The sequence below is a fragment of the Xiphophorus maculatus genome, chromosome 7 (assembly GCF_002775205.1).
Source record: "Xiphophorus maculatus strain JP 163 A chromosome 7, X_maculatus-5.0-male, whole genome shotgun sequence".
Lineage (NCBI taxonomy): Eukaryota > Metazoa > Chordata > Actinopteri > Cyprinodontiformes > Poeciliidae > Xiphophorus > Xiphophorus maculatus.
In genome coordinates this window covers 31,152,579-31,170,985 of record NC_036449.1, presented here as the reverse complement: position 1 = coordinate 31,170,985, position 18,407 = coordinate 31,152,579, and the positions used below count along the sequence as shown (strand labels likewise).

Genomic DNA, 18,407 nt, shown 5'->3' with positions numbered 1-18,407 from the left:
TTGAAAAAAACAGCTGGACGGTAATCAGACTCTTTCTCCTGTGAGATCTCCGTACCCGACCGATGTAGCTCCTCAACTCGTCTCTTCATTTCAGCGTATGGAGCATCAAGACCGTCCGTCAGATGAATGATGACCTTTAGGTTCAAGGTGGAAACAATGATCAGTTTATGATTTTCCAATAGCTCTGCAAGTCGTTTCCAAGTGTTTGAGGAACCAACCTTGATGGTGTCGGCTTGTCTGACTCGGAACCGGTTCATGTAGGCTTGGATGGTCTGAGTATTCAGGATGAAGGGACCCTGACTCCGCAGGCCTCTGAAGGCCTCAAACAGCTCATCAGGGTTGTCCTTGAAGTCGATTTGGACCGGCTTGGAGGCAGAGTCCAAGGCCAGCAGGCCCACCTGGATGGAGGGGTTCTGCCCTCCGGAGCAACTGATGGGGGCCATTTTGGAAATTCTCTGCAGAATGGTGTTCATTTTGCTCTGAAGGTTACTTTGAGTGCTGAAGATGTTCTGGCCAGACACATCAAAGCCAACTAACACCTCGACATTGCAAGCTGTAAAACACCATTTTTGCATTTTAGATATTTTCTTATCAAAAACTTTGAAATTCTAATCTGAAAAGCAAATTTTAGGTTTAGCAGCTCTATGGTAGTTAGTTATGAAGGCCAGAAGAATTTCCTCTTACGTTTGGCTGCTTGTGGTGTTTCAATGCAATAAGTCTCCTTCACTTCATCGTCCAAAGCCTCCAGGATTTGTTCATTGAGCTCTGACAGCTCCTGGAAGGTTTGTGCTCGGGCCACAGTAGACGACTGACTCGCAAGGTTTTCCAGCTCATCCTGAATGTCGCCCACTCCAACAGCGAAGATCCTTACACCTTTGTTCTTCAGGCCCAGCGCGGCCGTCTTCCCGTCATCCTGTGAGCGACCTCCTGTGACAAGCATGAGGATCTGAGGAGTACCTTCATCTTTCCTACTGCCTCTCTGCTTGCTAAAATGGACGTCTTGCACGTGGCGAATGGCGTCGCCCGTCATGATTCTGCGTCCGCCTTTGTATTCTATCTTGCCGATAGCTTCGATGACGTTGTCCCTGTTGCTGTAGGTGTTGAGGAAAAAGGCGTCGCTCACATCTGTGGCATACTGCGCAAGGCCGATTCGTAGGTTGTCTCTCTCGTTGTAGAACAGATCAATAAGATTCATGATGAAGTCCCTGACGTTGTTGAAGTTGCTCTGGCCCAGGTTGATGGATCCATCCATTAGGAATACTATGTCAGCCTTTTTGGGTTGTGGCAGATCTTCCGCTAAAAGGAAATAAACACGTAGCAAAGAGTCAGAATGGACATGAGGCAAAACAGGGAATGTATCCAAATTTTTCTTGTTTAAATTTCTGTCAGTTTTGACTCAAACCACAAAGCAGTAGATATTATTTATACTTATGTTTTGCTACAGTTTAGTATAAGTTTAATTTAGTTTTTTAGCTGAATCTCACTTTTGACTACATAAAAACTAGAAATGCCCAGAATAACAAAAGATAAAAATCTACTCAGAAATGGTAAAATATTTAAATAATAAGCTATTTCATTAGCAAGAAATAATAAAATGTATTTTGTTGTGCTAAAATGTAATCATGTCTGTATTTTAGATGAACAAAGATTATTTAGTCAAAACTAAATGATACAGAAATCAGATTAATGCTGCCAGTAAACATCTTCACCAGAAATTAGGGTAGTAATTCTGGACAGAGATTCAAACATGATGGTCATGATGAGAAACACTTTACCCAGAATGCATCGCTGTAAAACATCTGAACGGTTCTTGTGCTGTGGCTACTGAGGTTCACATATCAACCCTTAAATCTCCAGTGCCTGCAAAGATTTTTCCTTTTTATTGTTTTATTTATTTTCTTTTCCAGCCTTTTATTCTAATTGTTGGAAACTCAGAGACTTGATCCAGTTTGACCAATTGGCTCTTAAATGTGTTGTGGATCAAATTAAACTGTGTCACTGAATTTATTTCTGTCTGATTATATTGGCTTAAATTCTGTGTGATAGGAAAGAATTGTGTTTTTTTTTAGATGACATTTGTTGTGAATTAGAGCTATGTAAATAATCTGGATTACCCTAAGATCATTTATAAAGAGAGAGTGTAATAAATAATCTATTTAGAATAATGTTAATTATTTAAAGACTATCCTATCTCAGCATCTGTGCAGAAAAAAATAATCTACATTTTTATGAATAAGTGCAGTGCATTTGACTCACTTTACTTTTCTGAAGTTGTACTAGCTTCCAAAATACTTTTGTACACTTGGCTATTATCTACTTTTGTTGATGTTTTCTTTTTGTTTTTAGGCCATATTTGTGGTTCCATTTTTCCCTCTAATGAATCTACCCCATAGCCAGGTGCACACGTGAAGTTATCTTACTTACTTGGATAAACATATGTGGGGAAAGCAGTCCCTGTGGAGCCTCTCAGTCTGGAAATAACCTTGTCTTTTGCTGTCGGTAAGTTGGGGAATGTAGGCACTGTAACAACATCTTCTGACGACGTGGCAATTTGACTTAGCTGAGATCTGTCAGCGTTGCCAGTCCCAACACCAATGCAGTTCACCCGCTTGTTCTTCAGCAGCGGTCCAGAGATAGAAACCGGTTGGGAGGACGGTCCTCCTGTGAGAACCACAAGATGCTGGGAGGCGTCAGACAGACGAACGCCAGCCAGTGGTTTGACCTCGTTCTCTAAGACATGATCAATGGCGTTGGCCAGCTGAGAGGAGCGTCCGCCCATCTGACGAAGGCGTTTGACAGCAGACAGCACAGCCTGCTTGTTGTTGTGGGTATTGAGTGAGAACTCGGTTTTAGCTCTGTCTGCGTACTGGACAACAGCAACACGAACTTTATCAGGCTGCACATCTAGCTGTTGGACAATGCTGACGATAAAGTCTCGAATATGGGCAATCCCATTGGGACCTGTGGTGTCCGAGCCATCAATGAGGAAGATGATGTCCTTTTTCCCAAGATCTAGGGTGGCTGCAAAGTAAACACAAATGTGACAAAACATGAATTCCAGCAGGTTACCACTAACCGTAAAGTAAAAAATAACATTTCTTACCTATATCCACTGTTGGAATATAACTTCTGATAATGTCAGTGGTGGATATTGTTTGGACTGAATTAATGAGTTGTGGTTCCACTCTTGGAAGTTGTTGAAAAGTGTCAACAGAGTACACAAGCTCTGGCTTTAAGGAAATCTGTCTCAGCTCATTTAGATCTGCGTTTCTTGAACCAATGGCAAGGGGTGCAACCTGATTTCTCTTTAACTGGTTGGCTTGTGTGGACACATCATCTGAAGACCTGCCGCCTGTGACCAGAATGAGGAACTGAGGCACGCCTTCCTCGATGCGGCTTCCTGCAGATCTCTGGTAGATGTTCCTGGAGACCCATTCAAGAGCCCGGCCCGTGTTGAGGCGATTTCCACCGCTGCTTCTGAGTTTCATCACAGCCTGCCGGACTTCGGCTTTGGTGGAGTGTTCGTTGAGGAGGAATTCTGGCTTCGGATCGTCGCTGTACTGTACAACTGAGACTCTGACCCTGTCCAGTCCTACATCCAGCTGCTCCACAACTCTTCTAATCATGTCACGGACGGATGGGAACTCACTACGTGTTGCAGAAGAGCCATCAATCAGAAAGACAACATCCCTCTTATCTCCTGTTGCTGCTGGTGGTGTGAATTCTGTTAAGATACAAGCAAAAAAAAACGCTATGATTAATGCTCCTTTACTGGGATGTAGGATTAAAAACATGGGGCATGTAGAAACCCTAATCTATGACAATCATATACAGAAGGAGACCAACAAGACCTTTAAAGTATTTGTACTTGTGTTGACCAAAAGATTGAAACACGTTAAACTATTTTGTTTCGATCATTGCAGGAACCAAAGTTGTTTCTATGTTTTCAGATTTCTGTACCTTAAAATCAGGATTCCCCCTCCAGTGGCCCACTGTGTAGTTGTCTTACAAAATGTTAATAGGAAATTCGAACATTTGACTATATAATTATTTTGTTCTTTTGGAAGACATTATTGACAATACTTAAAAGAAACAACTATAGAGAGTCTTAAAAAGGCAAACACAATGAAATACAATTCAAATATATAGCATAGGTTTTTGCACTTCAGTTTACATCCAGATTGAGTGGATTTTAAAACCGATATGTCATCTTAAATTATATCTTAATATATCTAATGCTGGTCAGATATAAGTAAATATAAATTTTTTAAAAATTACTTAAAACAAACAGTGATTATTAAGTATTTGTATGCTCAACTAAATATTCCTAGAGGACGAAATTAAAGTATTGTATAAAGTTTTCTTTTGTTCTCTTAAATCCACCTGTTGTGATAATAATGACTGCAGCTTGGTGCTGCATTTTGATCTACTGGTTGTGATTGGTTACTTGTCAAAGTGAATGCAGTATTTACTAGAAATACTCTGAATGAATGAAAAAATAACGATTTGTGTTTGACCCTTTCATTTACATACTTTTCTAAAAAGTATTCTTTCTACTCAGATTCACATTCCTTTGGATCAGTTTATTAATTTTAATAATTGCATAGTATTTCATGTTGTAATATTGCTCTTTCTATGCAGTATATTATTCTTCTGTTTTATGTATTTAATATTTTTATCTTTGTGTTACTTTACATGTTTTGATCATCAGTCACTTTTCTGCTGTTGCAATGCTTGAAACATATCTTTAACTTGGAAGGTACTATAGATATACTTTTAAAGCATTGCCAGCACTCAACATAAAGGGTGGAAAACTATGTATTCATAAATTATTATCAGCACTCCCCCTAAAGTAAACACCAAATCATCTGCAGCTGTTCTAGCTGTGGATGTGTTACATGTTTCCCGGTTAAGAACAGGAAACGCTTTCAGATTACACAGGACCAGGAAGTTCACCTTTAGAAATGGCCCAACTGATGTTTCAGCACTAAAGCTTGTTGTAATCCTGGTAAGTAGTAAGTAAGCTTTTAGCACAGCATCCTTCAGAGCTAAAAAAAACTAGAGATTTAAAGAGAAAGGAAATAAAGACTATTTACCTTCATATATTGGGAATTGAGGTCTCAACTTTGCAATATCCTCGTCTGATAACTCTGTTATTGTGTTGATGAGATTTTCTTGGACTATGTACAAGCCGGGGAGGTCATCAACAGTAAAGGAGAAATTTGGGACATATGACACTACTTTTAGTTCTGTGGGGTTGATCTCCCTTGTGCCAATGCTGAATGAGATGACTCCAGATTGCTTGAGGGAAGAGGCTTGACGAGTGATATCATCTGTTGAGGGCCTACTGGACACAACGATAGCAAACTGTGGCACACCTTCTTGCTTCCTGCTACCTCGTGCTGGTATCATAACGTTCTGACTGAGAAACTGCAATGCTTGGCCAAGGTTCCGCTGTCTTCCTCCAATCTGTCTCATTTCTCTGATGCCGTTTAGGACTCCTTCTTTTGTTGTATAGGTATTGAGATGCATGTCAGCCTTGGCAGAGTCACCATACTGGACCACACCAATTCGGATCTTGTTTTCACCCACGTTGAGACTCTCGACCACTCTGCGGATGAACTCTTGGATGATAGCAAATTCTCGCCCAACACCATCCGATCCATCAATAAGGAAGACGACGTCTTTTCTTGGGCCTTGTGATTCCGCTGTAAGAAAAACAAAATGACAGTGCATTAGTCGAAATTCAAAGTGATCTTAAGCGAGTGATCAAAATGATTTGATTTCAATGCTGTGGACCTCATTGAGATATTACTCGATAGGCCTTTTTGCACTACAGAGCCTGACCTGTTCTACCACAGCCTGGCTGTGTGTAGACTGAGAAGGCTGCCACCTCCACACTGGGCAGGAATCAAACTAATTCCTGCTGAACCCAGAGGCTTTAAAATTACCCCAGCTTTGCCTTTTTAAGTCAGTGAATAATAAAAAGTTTCATCTGAGAAGGAGCCGCCTTAATGGAATGCTTTTCGTCTCTGAGTGGTTATTGTAAACAATGACAGAAAAAAAATGAAGGCCACCTGTTATACTGATGAATTCACACACAACCCCTTGGTCCCCATACCCAAACATTTTAACTGCAAGCACAAAGTACATCATGGATGTACCTAAATTTATAAAATCCCATCTGAGTCAGTTATGAACAAAGCACTTTAGAGTGCATCTGGTGAGGGAGTGCGTTCTGCTTGGATTCCTTCCACTGCCCAACTTCTGATTAGAAAAATGTTCTAATGATGTTGTGATGCTTGTAAGGATCACATCATTCTTTTGCATCTCATCAACATCAACACCCTAACACATTTGATTACACACAATTCATGTCTATGTTCATAATTGAAGTGCAATTATTTAATTTCATTGTTTTATGTAGTTACTCTGACCACAATCAGTGGTTTTAGTCTGAAGAAAAAATACATGTATTCAGCTGCTTAATTTGTGATGGCATCATGTGGATTTTCTGTTTGACTTGTTGAATATTAATTAAATCTTAGGAAAATTATTACTTAAAGACTGATGGATAAAAAGAAATTATGATGATATTTTTGATGCCGTCAGTCTGAAGTGAGGATATCAAGAAAGTCCAGTGGAACCTTTGAAAAAATCTGGAAGACGACTTGTTACTGTATGAGGCAACTGAACCAATCAACTGCTGAATCAAACCTTCAAAGACATAAGACGTAATATTTTTATTTATCATTATGTTTTTAGATCATAATGAAATTGGAATGGTACCCTCAGTGATAAATACAGTCTTAAACTGTCCTTAGGATGCAACATAAGGGTGAGGGTGTGTCTGCAGGGGGCAGAGAATGTGGAAATGGACAGATAGATTTCTCAGCTCTTGGGGAAAAGCTGTTTTTAGCCACGTGGTTGTGCATTTTATGTATCTGTACCGTTTCCCAGACGACAGCAGTACAAACAGTTTGTGTGCTGGGTGGGTTGGATCAGCAGCAATACAACTGGCCTTCCTTTGCAGTCTGCCAGTATTAGATCCAGACTTGGTAACTAACTCCCCACAGTCCACTGGGCAGTTTTCACCACCTGGGCCAAGTTCTTTTTGTCCTAGATTGTGCAGTCGCTGTACCACACACTGCTCATGCTGAGGCAGAGGATGTTCTAAGTCACAGCCCTGTGTAAGTTTTTTAGCAACTGAGCTGGGAGTCCAGCCCTTTTCAATTTCCTGAGGAAGAAGAGTTTCTGCTGGGTGTCCTCATCAGAAAAGAAGTGTTCAGCGACCAGGTCAGAGGTGATGTGGATGCCAGGAATTTGATGTTGTCTACACATTCCCCCACCTCCCCTTGTATACTTAAAGGTGGGTGCGCTGTCCTCCTGGACCACCTGTATTCCACTACGACCTCCTTGGTCTTGCTGGTATTGAGCACCAGGTTGTTTACTCAACACCACTGGGACAGGTTCTGGACGTCCTCTCTGTACAGAGGGTCTCATCATTGTTTATCGGACCCACTGCAGTGGTGTCATCTGCAAACTTTAGAACCATGTTAGAGGAGTGGATGGCTTCACAGTCGTGGGTGAACAGTGTAAGAAGACCCGGACTAAGCAAACAGCACTGTGGTTTGGTCAAATTAAGACACCCACTAATTGCACGAGCAATTAGAGGGTGTCTTAATTCCTTTTTGCAAAAGGAATTTAGTTTGCTTTGTAGGATACACTGTATAGTCAAAAAGGTGTTAATAACTGTGTTAGTTTTCATTACTCTTAATGTATAAATGACCACATTAAGAGGAATGATTCTCAATGACAAAGGTTAATCTCATACTGCTAGTGCATCTAACGTGGATTTTTGACATAGCCTGGGAAATTTATACATGAACTGACTTCAAACAACATCTTTCAAAACCTTGTCATGTTATATGTATCACTTTCTTACCCGTCACTGTTGGTGGCAAAGGTGTAACCCTTGCTAGCGCTGTGCTCATGACAGAGGTGAGTTGTGCTTGGACACTAGGGAGGTCGGTGAATTCAGAGACTGATAGCGCATAAGTAGGCTCATATGATAACTTCTGCAACTCTCTACTGTCAGAGGTCCTTGTTCCAATACCAATCACAAAGACGCCCTGCTGTTTGAGAGCAGAGGCTGGGGCGTCAACATTGTCAAAAGACCTTCCCCCGGTTAGCAGGATCAACATTTGTTTGACACCTTGCCGATGTCTACTCCCCGAGGAGGTTGTAAAGACATTGTCCCTGACATATTGGAGGGCTGCCCCGGTGTTTAGGGGTCTTCCTCCTCTGTGTCTGAGCCCTCTGATTGCATCCACAGTATCCTCTTTTGTATTGTACGTGTTTAGATAGAAATGGACTTCAGCTTCTCTGCTGAATTGGACCACAGAAACACGGTCTTTGTTTTCTCCCACATTGAGCTTTTCCACCACTTTTTCGACAAAATCCCGCATGGCAGGGAAGCCATTCCTTGTGCCGTCAGAACCATCGAGGAGGAATACAATATCCTTTTTGGCAGTGTCAACTGAGAAAAGAAGGGAAGGCAAAAGAGTCAAAACCTTTGATCAAAGATGCCTCCCGGGTTCCCTGTCTACTAGAGGACTGTTTTGAAATGACAATATGTCTTAAGGTCTCTCACTTCTTACAGAAGCTAAACATGGCATAGATCATCACAGCAGGCAAACTGGAAACTAAGCATGTATCCAACAATTTCTTATCCTACTTGTGTTTAGAATTAAGACAGGCAACTGCTTAGGTCACCTTCAGAGGAGCATGCTTGAAAACCTACCGAGTACAGTAGGTGACTCAGGGGTGACGTCAACAACCACAGCTTCCACAGAGGCCTGAAGCTGCTGTTGGACACTGGGAAGGTCAGTGAATTCGGACACAGACAGAGCATAATTGGGATCGTGGGATACTTTCTGTAATTCTCTGCTGTCAGAGCCTCTACTTCCAATTGTAAAGATCAAGACGCCCATCTGTTTGAGGGCAGCGGCTGGTGCGTCAACAATGTCGAATGATTTTCCGCCACTCAGCAATACTAGGACCTGTGGAACTCCTTCCGGCCGCCTGCTTCCAGCAGAGGAAGTGAAAACGTTATCCCTCAAGTACTGGAGAGCTGCTCCCGTATTGAGGGGTCTTCCGCCTTTGTGCCTCAAGCCCCTGACAGCATCAAGGATCTCTCCTTTTGTCGCGTACGTGTTCAAATAGAACTGGACAGCTGGATCCCTGCTGTACTGAACCACTGAGACACGGTCTTTGTTGTCATCTACACTGAGTGTCTCTACTACCCTTTGGACAAAGTCTCGCATTGCTGGGAAGCCAGTTCTAGTGCCGTCAGATCCATCCAGCAAGAACACCACATCCCTTCCTGCTGGCTGCTGTCTCACCACTAGGGAACATAAGACAATTTCAGGTTGAAGTAGCAAATTCTGCCCCTATGCAAGTCAGATTATAAAAGCTGATCTCCAAACATCAGAGTTATTTTATCAGTGCTAGTGAAACTCTTGTATTTCAGTTTGTAGATTTTTGACCTAGCCTGGGAAATTTATACATGAACTGACTTCAAACAACATCTTTCAAAACCTTGTCATGTTATATGTATCACTTTCTTACCCGTCACTGTTGGTGGCAAAGGTGTAACCCTTGCTAGCGCTGTGCTCATGACAGATGTGAGTTGTGCTTGGACACTAGGGAGGTCGGTGAATTCAGAGACTGATAGCGCATAAGTAGGCTCATATGATAACTTCTGCAACTCTCTACTGTCAGAGGTCCTTGTTCCAATACCAATCACAAAGACGCCCTGCTGTTTGAGAGCAGAGGCTGGGGCGTCAACATTGTCAAAAGACCTTCCCCCGGTTAGCAGGATCAACATTTGTTTGACACCTTGCCGATGTCTACTCCCCGAGGAGGTTGTAAAGACATTGTCCCTGACATATTGGAGGGCTGCCCCGGTGTTTAGGGGTCTTCCTCCTCTGTGTCTGAGCCCTCTGATTGCATCCACAGTATCCTCTTTTGTATTGTACGTGTTTAGATAGAAATGGACTTCAGCTTCTCTGCTGAATTGGACCACAGAAACACGGTCTTTGTTTTCTCCCACATTGAGCTTTTCCACCACTTTTTCGACAAAATCCCGCATGGCAGGGAAGCCATTCCTTGTGCCGTCAGAACCATCGAGGAGGAATACAATATCCTTTTTGGCAGTGTCAACTGAGAAAAGAAGGGAAGGCAAAAGAGTCAAAACCTTTGATCAAAGATGCCTCCCGGGTTCCCTGTCTACTAGAGGACTGTTTTGAAATGACAATATGTCTTAAGGTCTCTCACTTCTTACAGAAGCTAAACATGGCATAGATCATCACAGCAGGCAAACTGGAAACTAAGCATGTATCCAACAATTTCTTATCCTACTTGTGTTTAGAATTAAGACAGGCAACTGCTTAGGCCACCTTCAGAGGAGCATGCTTGAAAACCTACCGAGTACAGTAGGTGACTCAGGGGTGACGTCAACAACCACAGCTTCCACAGAGGCCTGAAGCTGCTGTTGGACACTGGGAAGGTCAGTGAATTCGGACACAGACAGAGCATAATTGGGATCGTGGGATACTTTCTGTAATTCTCTGCTGTCAGAGCCTCTACTTCCAATTGCAAAGATCAAGACGCCCATCTGTTTGAGGGCAGCGGCTGGTGCGTCAACAATGTCGAATGATTTTCCGCCACTCAGCAATACTAGGACCTGTGGAACTCCTTCCGGCCGCCTGCTTCCAGCAGAGGAAGTGAAAACGTTATCCCTCAAGTACTGGAGAGCTGCTCCCGTATTGAGGGGTCTTCCGCCTTTGTGCCTCAAGCCCCTGACAGCATCAAGGATCTCTCCTTTTGTCGCGTACGTGTTCAAATAGAACTGGACAGCTGGATCCCTGCTGTACTGAACCACTGAGACACGGTCTTTGTTGTCATCTACACTGAGTGTCTCTACTACCCTTTGGACAAAGTCTCGCATTGCTGGGAAGCCAGTTCTAGTGCCGTCAGATCCATCCAGCAAGAACACCACATCCCTTCCTGCTGGCTGCTGTCTCACCACTAGGGAACATAAGACAATTTCAGGTTGAAGTAGCAAATTCTGCCCCTATGCAAGTCCGATTATAAAAGCTGATCTCCAAACATCAGAGTTATTTTATCAGTGCTAGTGAAACTCTTGTATTTCAGTTTGTAGATTTTTGACCTAGCCTGGGAAAAATAAAACTTAAATCTCACTGTAAGCTGAACCCTATTTGCAGTGATGTGAACGTGTTTATCCTTCTTTTCTTTTCAGTTTTATCACATATTTCTCCGACATTGTTTCAGAACAACTAATCAATTAAAAATACTGGTCATAGAAAACAGAAATCCATAATATCAACAGTTTTAACTGGGTTTTTTCTTATTGTGAGAGACATATCCAACCTTATATTTTTGTTTGTTGGAAAAATTATTGCTGTTTAAACTTAATAAATGGAGAAGGTCTGTTGTAGTAAAATTAGAGGAGTCTTCATGCTTTTTCTGCTCAGCAATGGTCTACATTTTTTAACTCTCCCATGCAGGCCATTTTCCCGCAGTTTGTTATGGTGTTAGCTTGACCTCTGACCCTATCTGAGCGGATTTCAGTTCTGTTGATTTTGTTGTAGGGTTTTTGTGACTTCTTGGGTGAGTAAGTATGATCTTCCAGTCACTGCTTGAACGGTTCATCACTGTTCCCTGTTCCCTCCATGTTTGGATACCGACTCTCACTTTGGTCTAAAACTTTCCCAAACTTTAGAAATGCCTTTCAATTCTTTTCTATCCATTTCCCAAACTGATAGACATTAATTACCTTATCCCACATTTGTTTCTGACAAACATCATGTTGGATCTCGACATGATGTCCAGCTGTTGAGGATCTATTGGTGTTTTTCATTTTGTCAGGCAGGTCCTCTTTTAAATAGAGATGGGCCGATCCCATATTACTATCAGTATGAAAAACCAACACCTGTGATACGTCTCCTGCTGTAACACCGGTTCCTAACTGTAGAGCTGCACAGTTTCAGGGGATGTGTAGGGAAAATCCAGAGCTGACTGTTACACAAGGCTTAATTTACAACTCAAACTTTATTTTGCTTTTGGTCAATGAGTGTCAAGTTTGAAGTTTTAACATGGCTCATTAACATCTCCAACGCATCACTCAACCCACACCGGTAAGGGGCGTTGGAAAAGAAGATACGTCAGAGATGACAACATCCATGATAAAGATACCGGTGGAAAGACAACAGTGCCAGAAGTACAAATGTAATCGGAGGAATTTATGTCTGGAGGAATGTTTTTCGGTTTCTCAGGGTGAGTTTCAGAAATTGTATTACTTTTAGAACATTATTACAATACATAGCATGCCACTGACACACATATCTAGGTCTGCCCTTTCCTGGGCTGCACTGCTAAAGCTACATTTGTAACACCTACAATAAAATAATTATTATAATTTCCTTTGGGGTTGAAGAAAACATTTTCTACTTGTTATATTTATTATTTTCTTATCATTATATGAGGGAATCCTTTGTTAGCTGGTCCCAGGCCTGCTAACAAGGCTAACAGGACCGAAACTCAAAGCCTTGTTGGAAGATGGAACAAAAGCTCAAAACTTCAAAAATATATATTTATAAGTGAAGTCATACGAGTTGAGAGGCGTGATGGGACAATTCGATTCCGTGAACGGTAGGAATGGCGATCTTTGTTTTTTTTTTACAATTTAGCTTGCTAATGATGCTTCGCATGTTATTGAAATACAACTGGTGCCAATGGGTGGAGAATATAAATATTTCATGGTGCAGAAGAGGATGTTTGTTTCTGTATTTTGGTTCAAACAAATATTATTTCTGTCCTTTCCTTCTCCATTTATGATCTATTTTACATTATGTTTTTAATTGCACTTTCTGACTCATGTGACCGAAGGTTTGGTGCATTTTATATTTGCAAGTGTGTCCAAGGTAGTTAACCTATTGCTTTTGTCAGTTTCAGTTTTTTTATGTTACATTTACTGTTCTGCTCCTGATTGCATTTACTGAACAAATTAAAGTTATTCAGTAACAACTGAATCTTGTAAAGCAATTGGTATATTGAAGTATGTTTTACTGAGCTATGGAATAAATTTGTAATTCACTACATTTCTGTTTGTTTAAAAAAACTTTTAAAGTCAATTCAGCAGTTTTTCTGTATTGGTTTGGTATTGGCAGATACTAAACCTCAGATATCTGTATTGGTATCGGGAGTGAAAACGGTGGATCGGTGCATCCCTAGTTTTAAATGATGCCTTGAGAACAAATGAGTAATCAGGCTTGGAGCTCAGGTGTGGTAAATCACTTTTTGCTTTAATGGGGGCCATACAGGTTTAAAAACACAATTTAAAAACTTCATGTCATGTTACTTGTCGTCTTTGACTAATATTTTAATTGGTTTGATGTTCTGAAACACTGAAGTTTGACAAAAGTGCAAGAAATAGGAAATCAGTAAGGCGCAAACACTTTTCACGCCACTATGTATATATGTGACTTTTAAACATTTGCCCTTACCTTCTGTCGTCTCCTGACTCTTCATTCCAGTAAGTCGCCTCATCAGAAGTTGTTGAATACGAGGCAGATTTACAAAGTCAGGGACAGAGTAGGTGTAGTCTGTGTCAGATGAAATGGCCTGCATTTCAACTGAATTCGACTGTCTTGATCCAACTGCCAATATGACAACGCCCCCACGTTTTAGTGCTGTTGCCGGGCCCCGCGGTGAATCTCTTGACCTTCCCCCGGCCAATACAACGAGTATTTGCTTGGCCCCTTCATTTTTTCGTCCACCAGCGTTTGAGACAAAAACTTTGTCTTTTACAAACTGTAGAGCTGCCCCAATATACTGAGGTCGGCCGCCTTTTGGCTTAAGGCTCGCAATGTGCTGGAGAACATCATCTTTTGTGGCATAGGAATCGAGACTGAAACTGATTTCAGCATTGTTGCTATACTGCACAACAGCAACTTTGTCCTGTTCATGGTCTAGATCAAAATTTTGAACCAGGTTTGCGATAAATTCACGAATGTTGCTGAATGTGTTCCTGACGTCATCGGATCCATCAATGAGAAATACAATATCTCTTTTCATTGTGGAACTTGAACCTAAGAATGTGAATCATCAGATACATTTTGATAGTGCTGCTGAACAACCAAGTATAGTCGTCACCAAAATATAGTCAATATAGTTGAATGTTCTGTCTTTTAAATGAGAGAAAGATTTTCACTTACCAATCCCTGGGCTAACAGAGCCTCTGAGAGTGGCAGTGGCTGACAACAGCTGTTGTCTCACCAGTGGAAAATCAGATGATTCCCTGAGAAAATACCACGCCCCTGGGGCCAACTGCTCCATCTCAAACCTGTCTGCACTTTCCACTCCAACAGCAAATAGAACAATTCCAGCATTTTTTAACATTCCCACTGGGCGTAAGATATCATCCTCAGACTTTCTCCCACTTGCAAGAATCAGTACCTGTGGGACTCCCTGCTGGAGCCGGCTTCCAGATGAAGCAGTGAAGATTGTATTCCTCACAAAATCAATGGCTCTGCCGGTGTTTACTGAGCCACCTCCTTTCAGTTGCACATTGCTCAGGTGGTTCAAGGTGTCCTCCTTCAGTGAGTATTTATTCAAGGTAAAGTCAGCAGTGGGTTCTGTGCTGTACTGGACCAAAGCAACCTGTGCTTTACTTGGCCCAATTTCTAACTTCTTGACAAAGTCCGTCACAAACTCCAAAATTAGTCTTTCATTAGGTTGCATGTTATCGGATCCGTCAACAAGGAAAACAATATCAGCTTTCTGATGATCTGTTTCTACATCTGTAGAAGTGTCTGAAATGTATACAAGCACATATAGACAAGTTCATAAATTTGAAAAGAACGTTAATTATCAGCCATCTTGAGAACTCTTATATTTTGCTTCTTACCAGTTGTGAACTCAGTGGTTTCTTGTGAGTCCCTCAGTTTGGTTTCCACAGATGTGTAAATTCGTTGCAGGTTTTCATAGTTTGGAACATAAAAATAATGTCCAGGTGTGTAAGCCACTGTTTGCATTTCCAGTGTATCGGCATTCTTTGTTCCAATACTCAAAGTCTTAATCCCCTTGGCTTTCAGTATCTGTGCTGGTCCTCTAACATCATCTCCAGACCTACCACCACTAAACAAATACAGATGCTGAGAAGCCACATCGGCTCCTCTGCCTCCCACTGAAGCAGCAAAGACATGGTCCTTGACAAACTCCAATGCTTTACCGATATTAAGCGGCTGTCCCAGCTTATGTCTCATCGTTCTAATGGAACTGAGCACATCGCTCTTAGATGAATAGGAGTTCAAGTAGAAATTAGCTGTGGCGTCACGGCTGAATTGAACAACAGCTACTTGGTCTCCGTTATGACTCACGTTTAAATTTTCAACAATTCTTTGAATAAAGGCTCGAATTTCTTCAAAGCCATTTCTTGAGTCATATGAGCCATCAATTAGAAAAACTACATCACTTTTCTTTGAATCTGCAACAAAAACAAGAAGCATAGATTAAAGGCAGTCAGGTTTTCTCATGATGACTTTCCAGTCTGATTCTTTTAAACAAAATCAGAATCAGAGCAGATCTTACCAAAATCTACTGAATGCACCACATGTTGGGAAGGCTCTCTCAACAAAGACAACACATCCTGCTTGACAGTGGAAAGTTCTTCGTAGTCAGTAACAGAGAGTGCATATCTGGGTTCATGAGATATTGTCTGAAGCTCTAAGGTGTCTGCATCACTAGTCCCGATGGCAACTATAGAAACACCCATTTCCTTTAGCAACCTTACTGAGGTTCTTATGTCATCCCCAGATCTTCCTCCGCTCAGCAGGATTAGTATCTGTGGGACGCCCTGCTGGATCCTACTTCCTGACTCTGGAGTAAAGACATAGTCTCTCACATACTGGAGAGCAGCTCCAATGTTTTTAGGATAACCTCCTTTGTGAGTCAGACCATCAACCGCTTTGAGAACATCATCCTCAGTCACGTAGTGACTGAGGTTAAAATTAATCTCAGCGGTGCTGCTGTACTGGACCACAGCCACATGGTCGCTGTCGGGACCAACGCTTAAGTCTCTCACTATTCTCTGGACAAAATCTGTGATATCTGGGAATCTTCGCTGAGAATCATCCGAGCCATCAATCAGAAACACAATGTCTCTGCTGCTGGGATCTGTAATCAGATGAACCAGACAAGTTGGCTGATTCAGTGAATGGAGACTGACTAAAACTAAGTATTCATCAAGCTGTGAAAAGGTGTGAAATCTAGCTGTTAAAATCTTACCATAAGACGCTGTTGTGGCAACATACTTCTTACCCGTCTGAATGGATGTGAGGATTTCTTGTTCAGTGTCTGACATGTCACTGGAATCTGCTGCAAGGAAAGCATGACTGGCTTCCTGGGAAACGGACTGCATCTCAAGGATGTCTGCATTCTTTATTCCCACCACAAACATCATCACACCAATTTCTTTTAGGTTTTCCGCAGCTTTCCTGACATCGTCATTTGACCGTCCGCTAGTCAGAAGAACCAGAGTCTGAGGGACTCCTTGTTGGCGTCTACTTCCAGAGGAAGGTGTGAAAACATTTTCCTTGACGTAATTCAGAGCTGCACCTGTGTTGCGCGACCTGCCTCCTTTGTGTCTGATCGTTTTTAAACTGTCGGCAGCGCTCTGCTGTGATTTGTGTGTGTTCAGGAGAAACTCAACAGAAGGTTCATTGCTGTATTGAACCACAGAAACTTGATCTTTCCTCTCACCTACAGTGAGTTTCTCCACCATCTGCTCAACAAAGCCACGCACTTGTGTGAAGTCACTCAACATTTCATCAGAGGAATCCATTAAAAACACAATGTCTCGTTGCATGAACTCTCTTTGTTGCGTGGAACCTTAACAGAAAACAAAACGTGGAGTTGGTGGATTTTTTCATGAGCTGTAGCTTCATCCTCAGAGATAGCTGCTTGTCCCTTAAAACACAAACTGTCTTGTAGATTAAACTTTAAAAACTCTTTAACTGATTAGTTTGTTCCCCATTTTTAAGTCAATACAAATCTTTTAATAATCAATAATATGATTGTAGGACACGCTCTGTTTCATCTCCTATCAATCCAAACAGATAATACATTTCTCTGTTATGAATTCCAAATTATTTGACTTGTGGCAAATCAGAATCAATGCATGTTGCATAACCACTTAACAACTTATTTGGCTAATGTGTTTTCATCTCCTTTAGTGCAATAACTAAAGGTACTTATGTACCTCTTACTTACAAGAGGTAAGTAAGAGGTACTTACTCTTACTTACCTCTTGTAAGAGGTAAGTAAGAGTAAGAGCAGTTATATACAGCAGTTATCTGTATATAACTGCTGTATATACTGTATAGATAATCTACTCCTGTTTACAGTCTGTACACTCATAGCCTGTATATACATATATTTATAGTTTCAGCATATTTAAAAAAAACCTTCAATGTCCATATTTAATATATAGTTGGGTTTTTTTGCTAAGCGCTTCTGGATGGATGCAAACTGCTTTTCGTTGCTTTGAACGTGTGACGTGCAAAGACAGTAAAGTTATTCTATTCAAGTTTTTATGCTCAGGCGTTCACTTACAGTTACTGTAGCTTGGCAGCAAACCTTTTCACCTACAAATGCAAATTGTTTCTAGGTGAACAAAGTTAGATGCTAAACTTGTGTAAAAACTTTTCCACAAGTTATTTGTCTGAATCTACTCAGAAAATGTCTGCTCATCTGGCCAGAAGGGCAAATCAAAGCTGAAACCGTTAGCATCGTACTCAGGTCTTGATGTCATGCGTCTCGTCTTTATCTTATTAAATGTCTGCTGTCAGACCCGGCATTCCCTTTTACTTAATCCAACCTTGGACAACATTTTATGTACATGTGAAAATATGTTTTTACTGACTTAAAAACAGAAAAATGTGCATTATTTTACTAAGAAGCGCCAGTTTTTGGAATCAAATTTGGGATGATTTAGTTCTTTAAGGGATGGTTGGGTAAGCTACTGCCTGCTAAACTCAGATTCAGAAATGTACATGTTCTTACCTAAAGCATTAAGTGCTCTTTCTCTGGGCTGTTGCCGTGGCACCCTTTGCACCAAAGACACAAGCTGCTGATGAATGCTTCCAATGTCATCAAATGTAAGAACAGAGAAGGCATAGGATGGGTTGTGAGCAACCGATTGGAGCTCTAAAATGTCCGCAGTTTTTGTTCCGACGCAGAAAGGAACAACTTTTTCCTTTTTCAGATCTGCAGCAGCTCTTGTGACATCGTCTCCGGATCTTCCCCCAGTCAACAGAATCAGT

At 41.4% G+C, this 18,407-nt stretch overlaps 1 protein-coding gene across 5 annotated transcripts in view; it reads right to left on the bottom strand.

Annotated features, from left to right (window-relative positions):
• Positions 1 to 18,407, bottom strand: part of col6a3 (collagen type VI alpha 3 chain) — a 59,750-nt gene that overhangs the window by 22,366 nt on the left and 18,977 nt on the right. For all 5 annotated transcript variants that reach the window (XM_023337014.1, XM_023337015.1, XM_023337017.1 and 2 more), the window contains 6 exons: positions 5,097 to 5,708; positions 3,104 to 3,724; positions 2,425 to 3,021; positions 685 to 1,296; positions 219 to 553; positions 56 to 134 (listed from right to left, as the gene is read on the bottom strand). In XM_023337014.1, the coding sequence (XP_023192782.1) occupies positions 56 to 134; positions 219 to 553; positions 685 to 1,296; positions 2,425 to 3,021; positions 3,104 to 3,724; positions 5,097 to 5,708 (2,856 nt within the window). The remainder of the gene's footprint in view (positions 1 to 55; positions 135 to 218; positions 554 to 684; positions 1,297 to 2,424; positions 3,022 to 3,103; positions 3,725 to 5,096; positions 5,709 to 18,407) is intronic.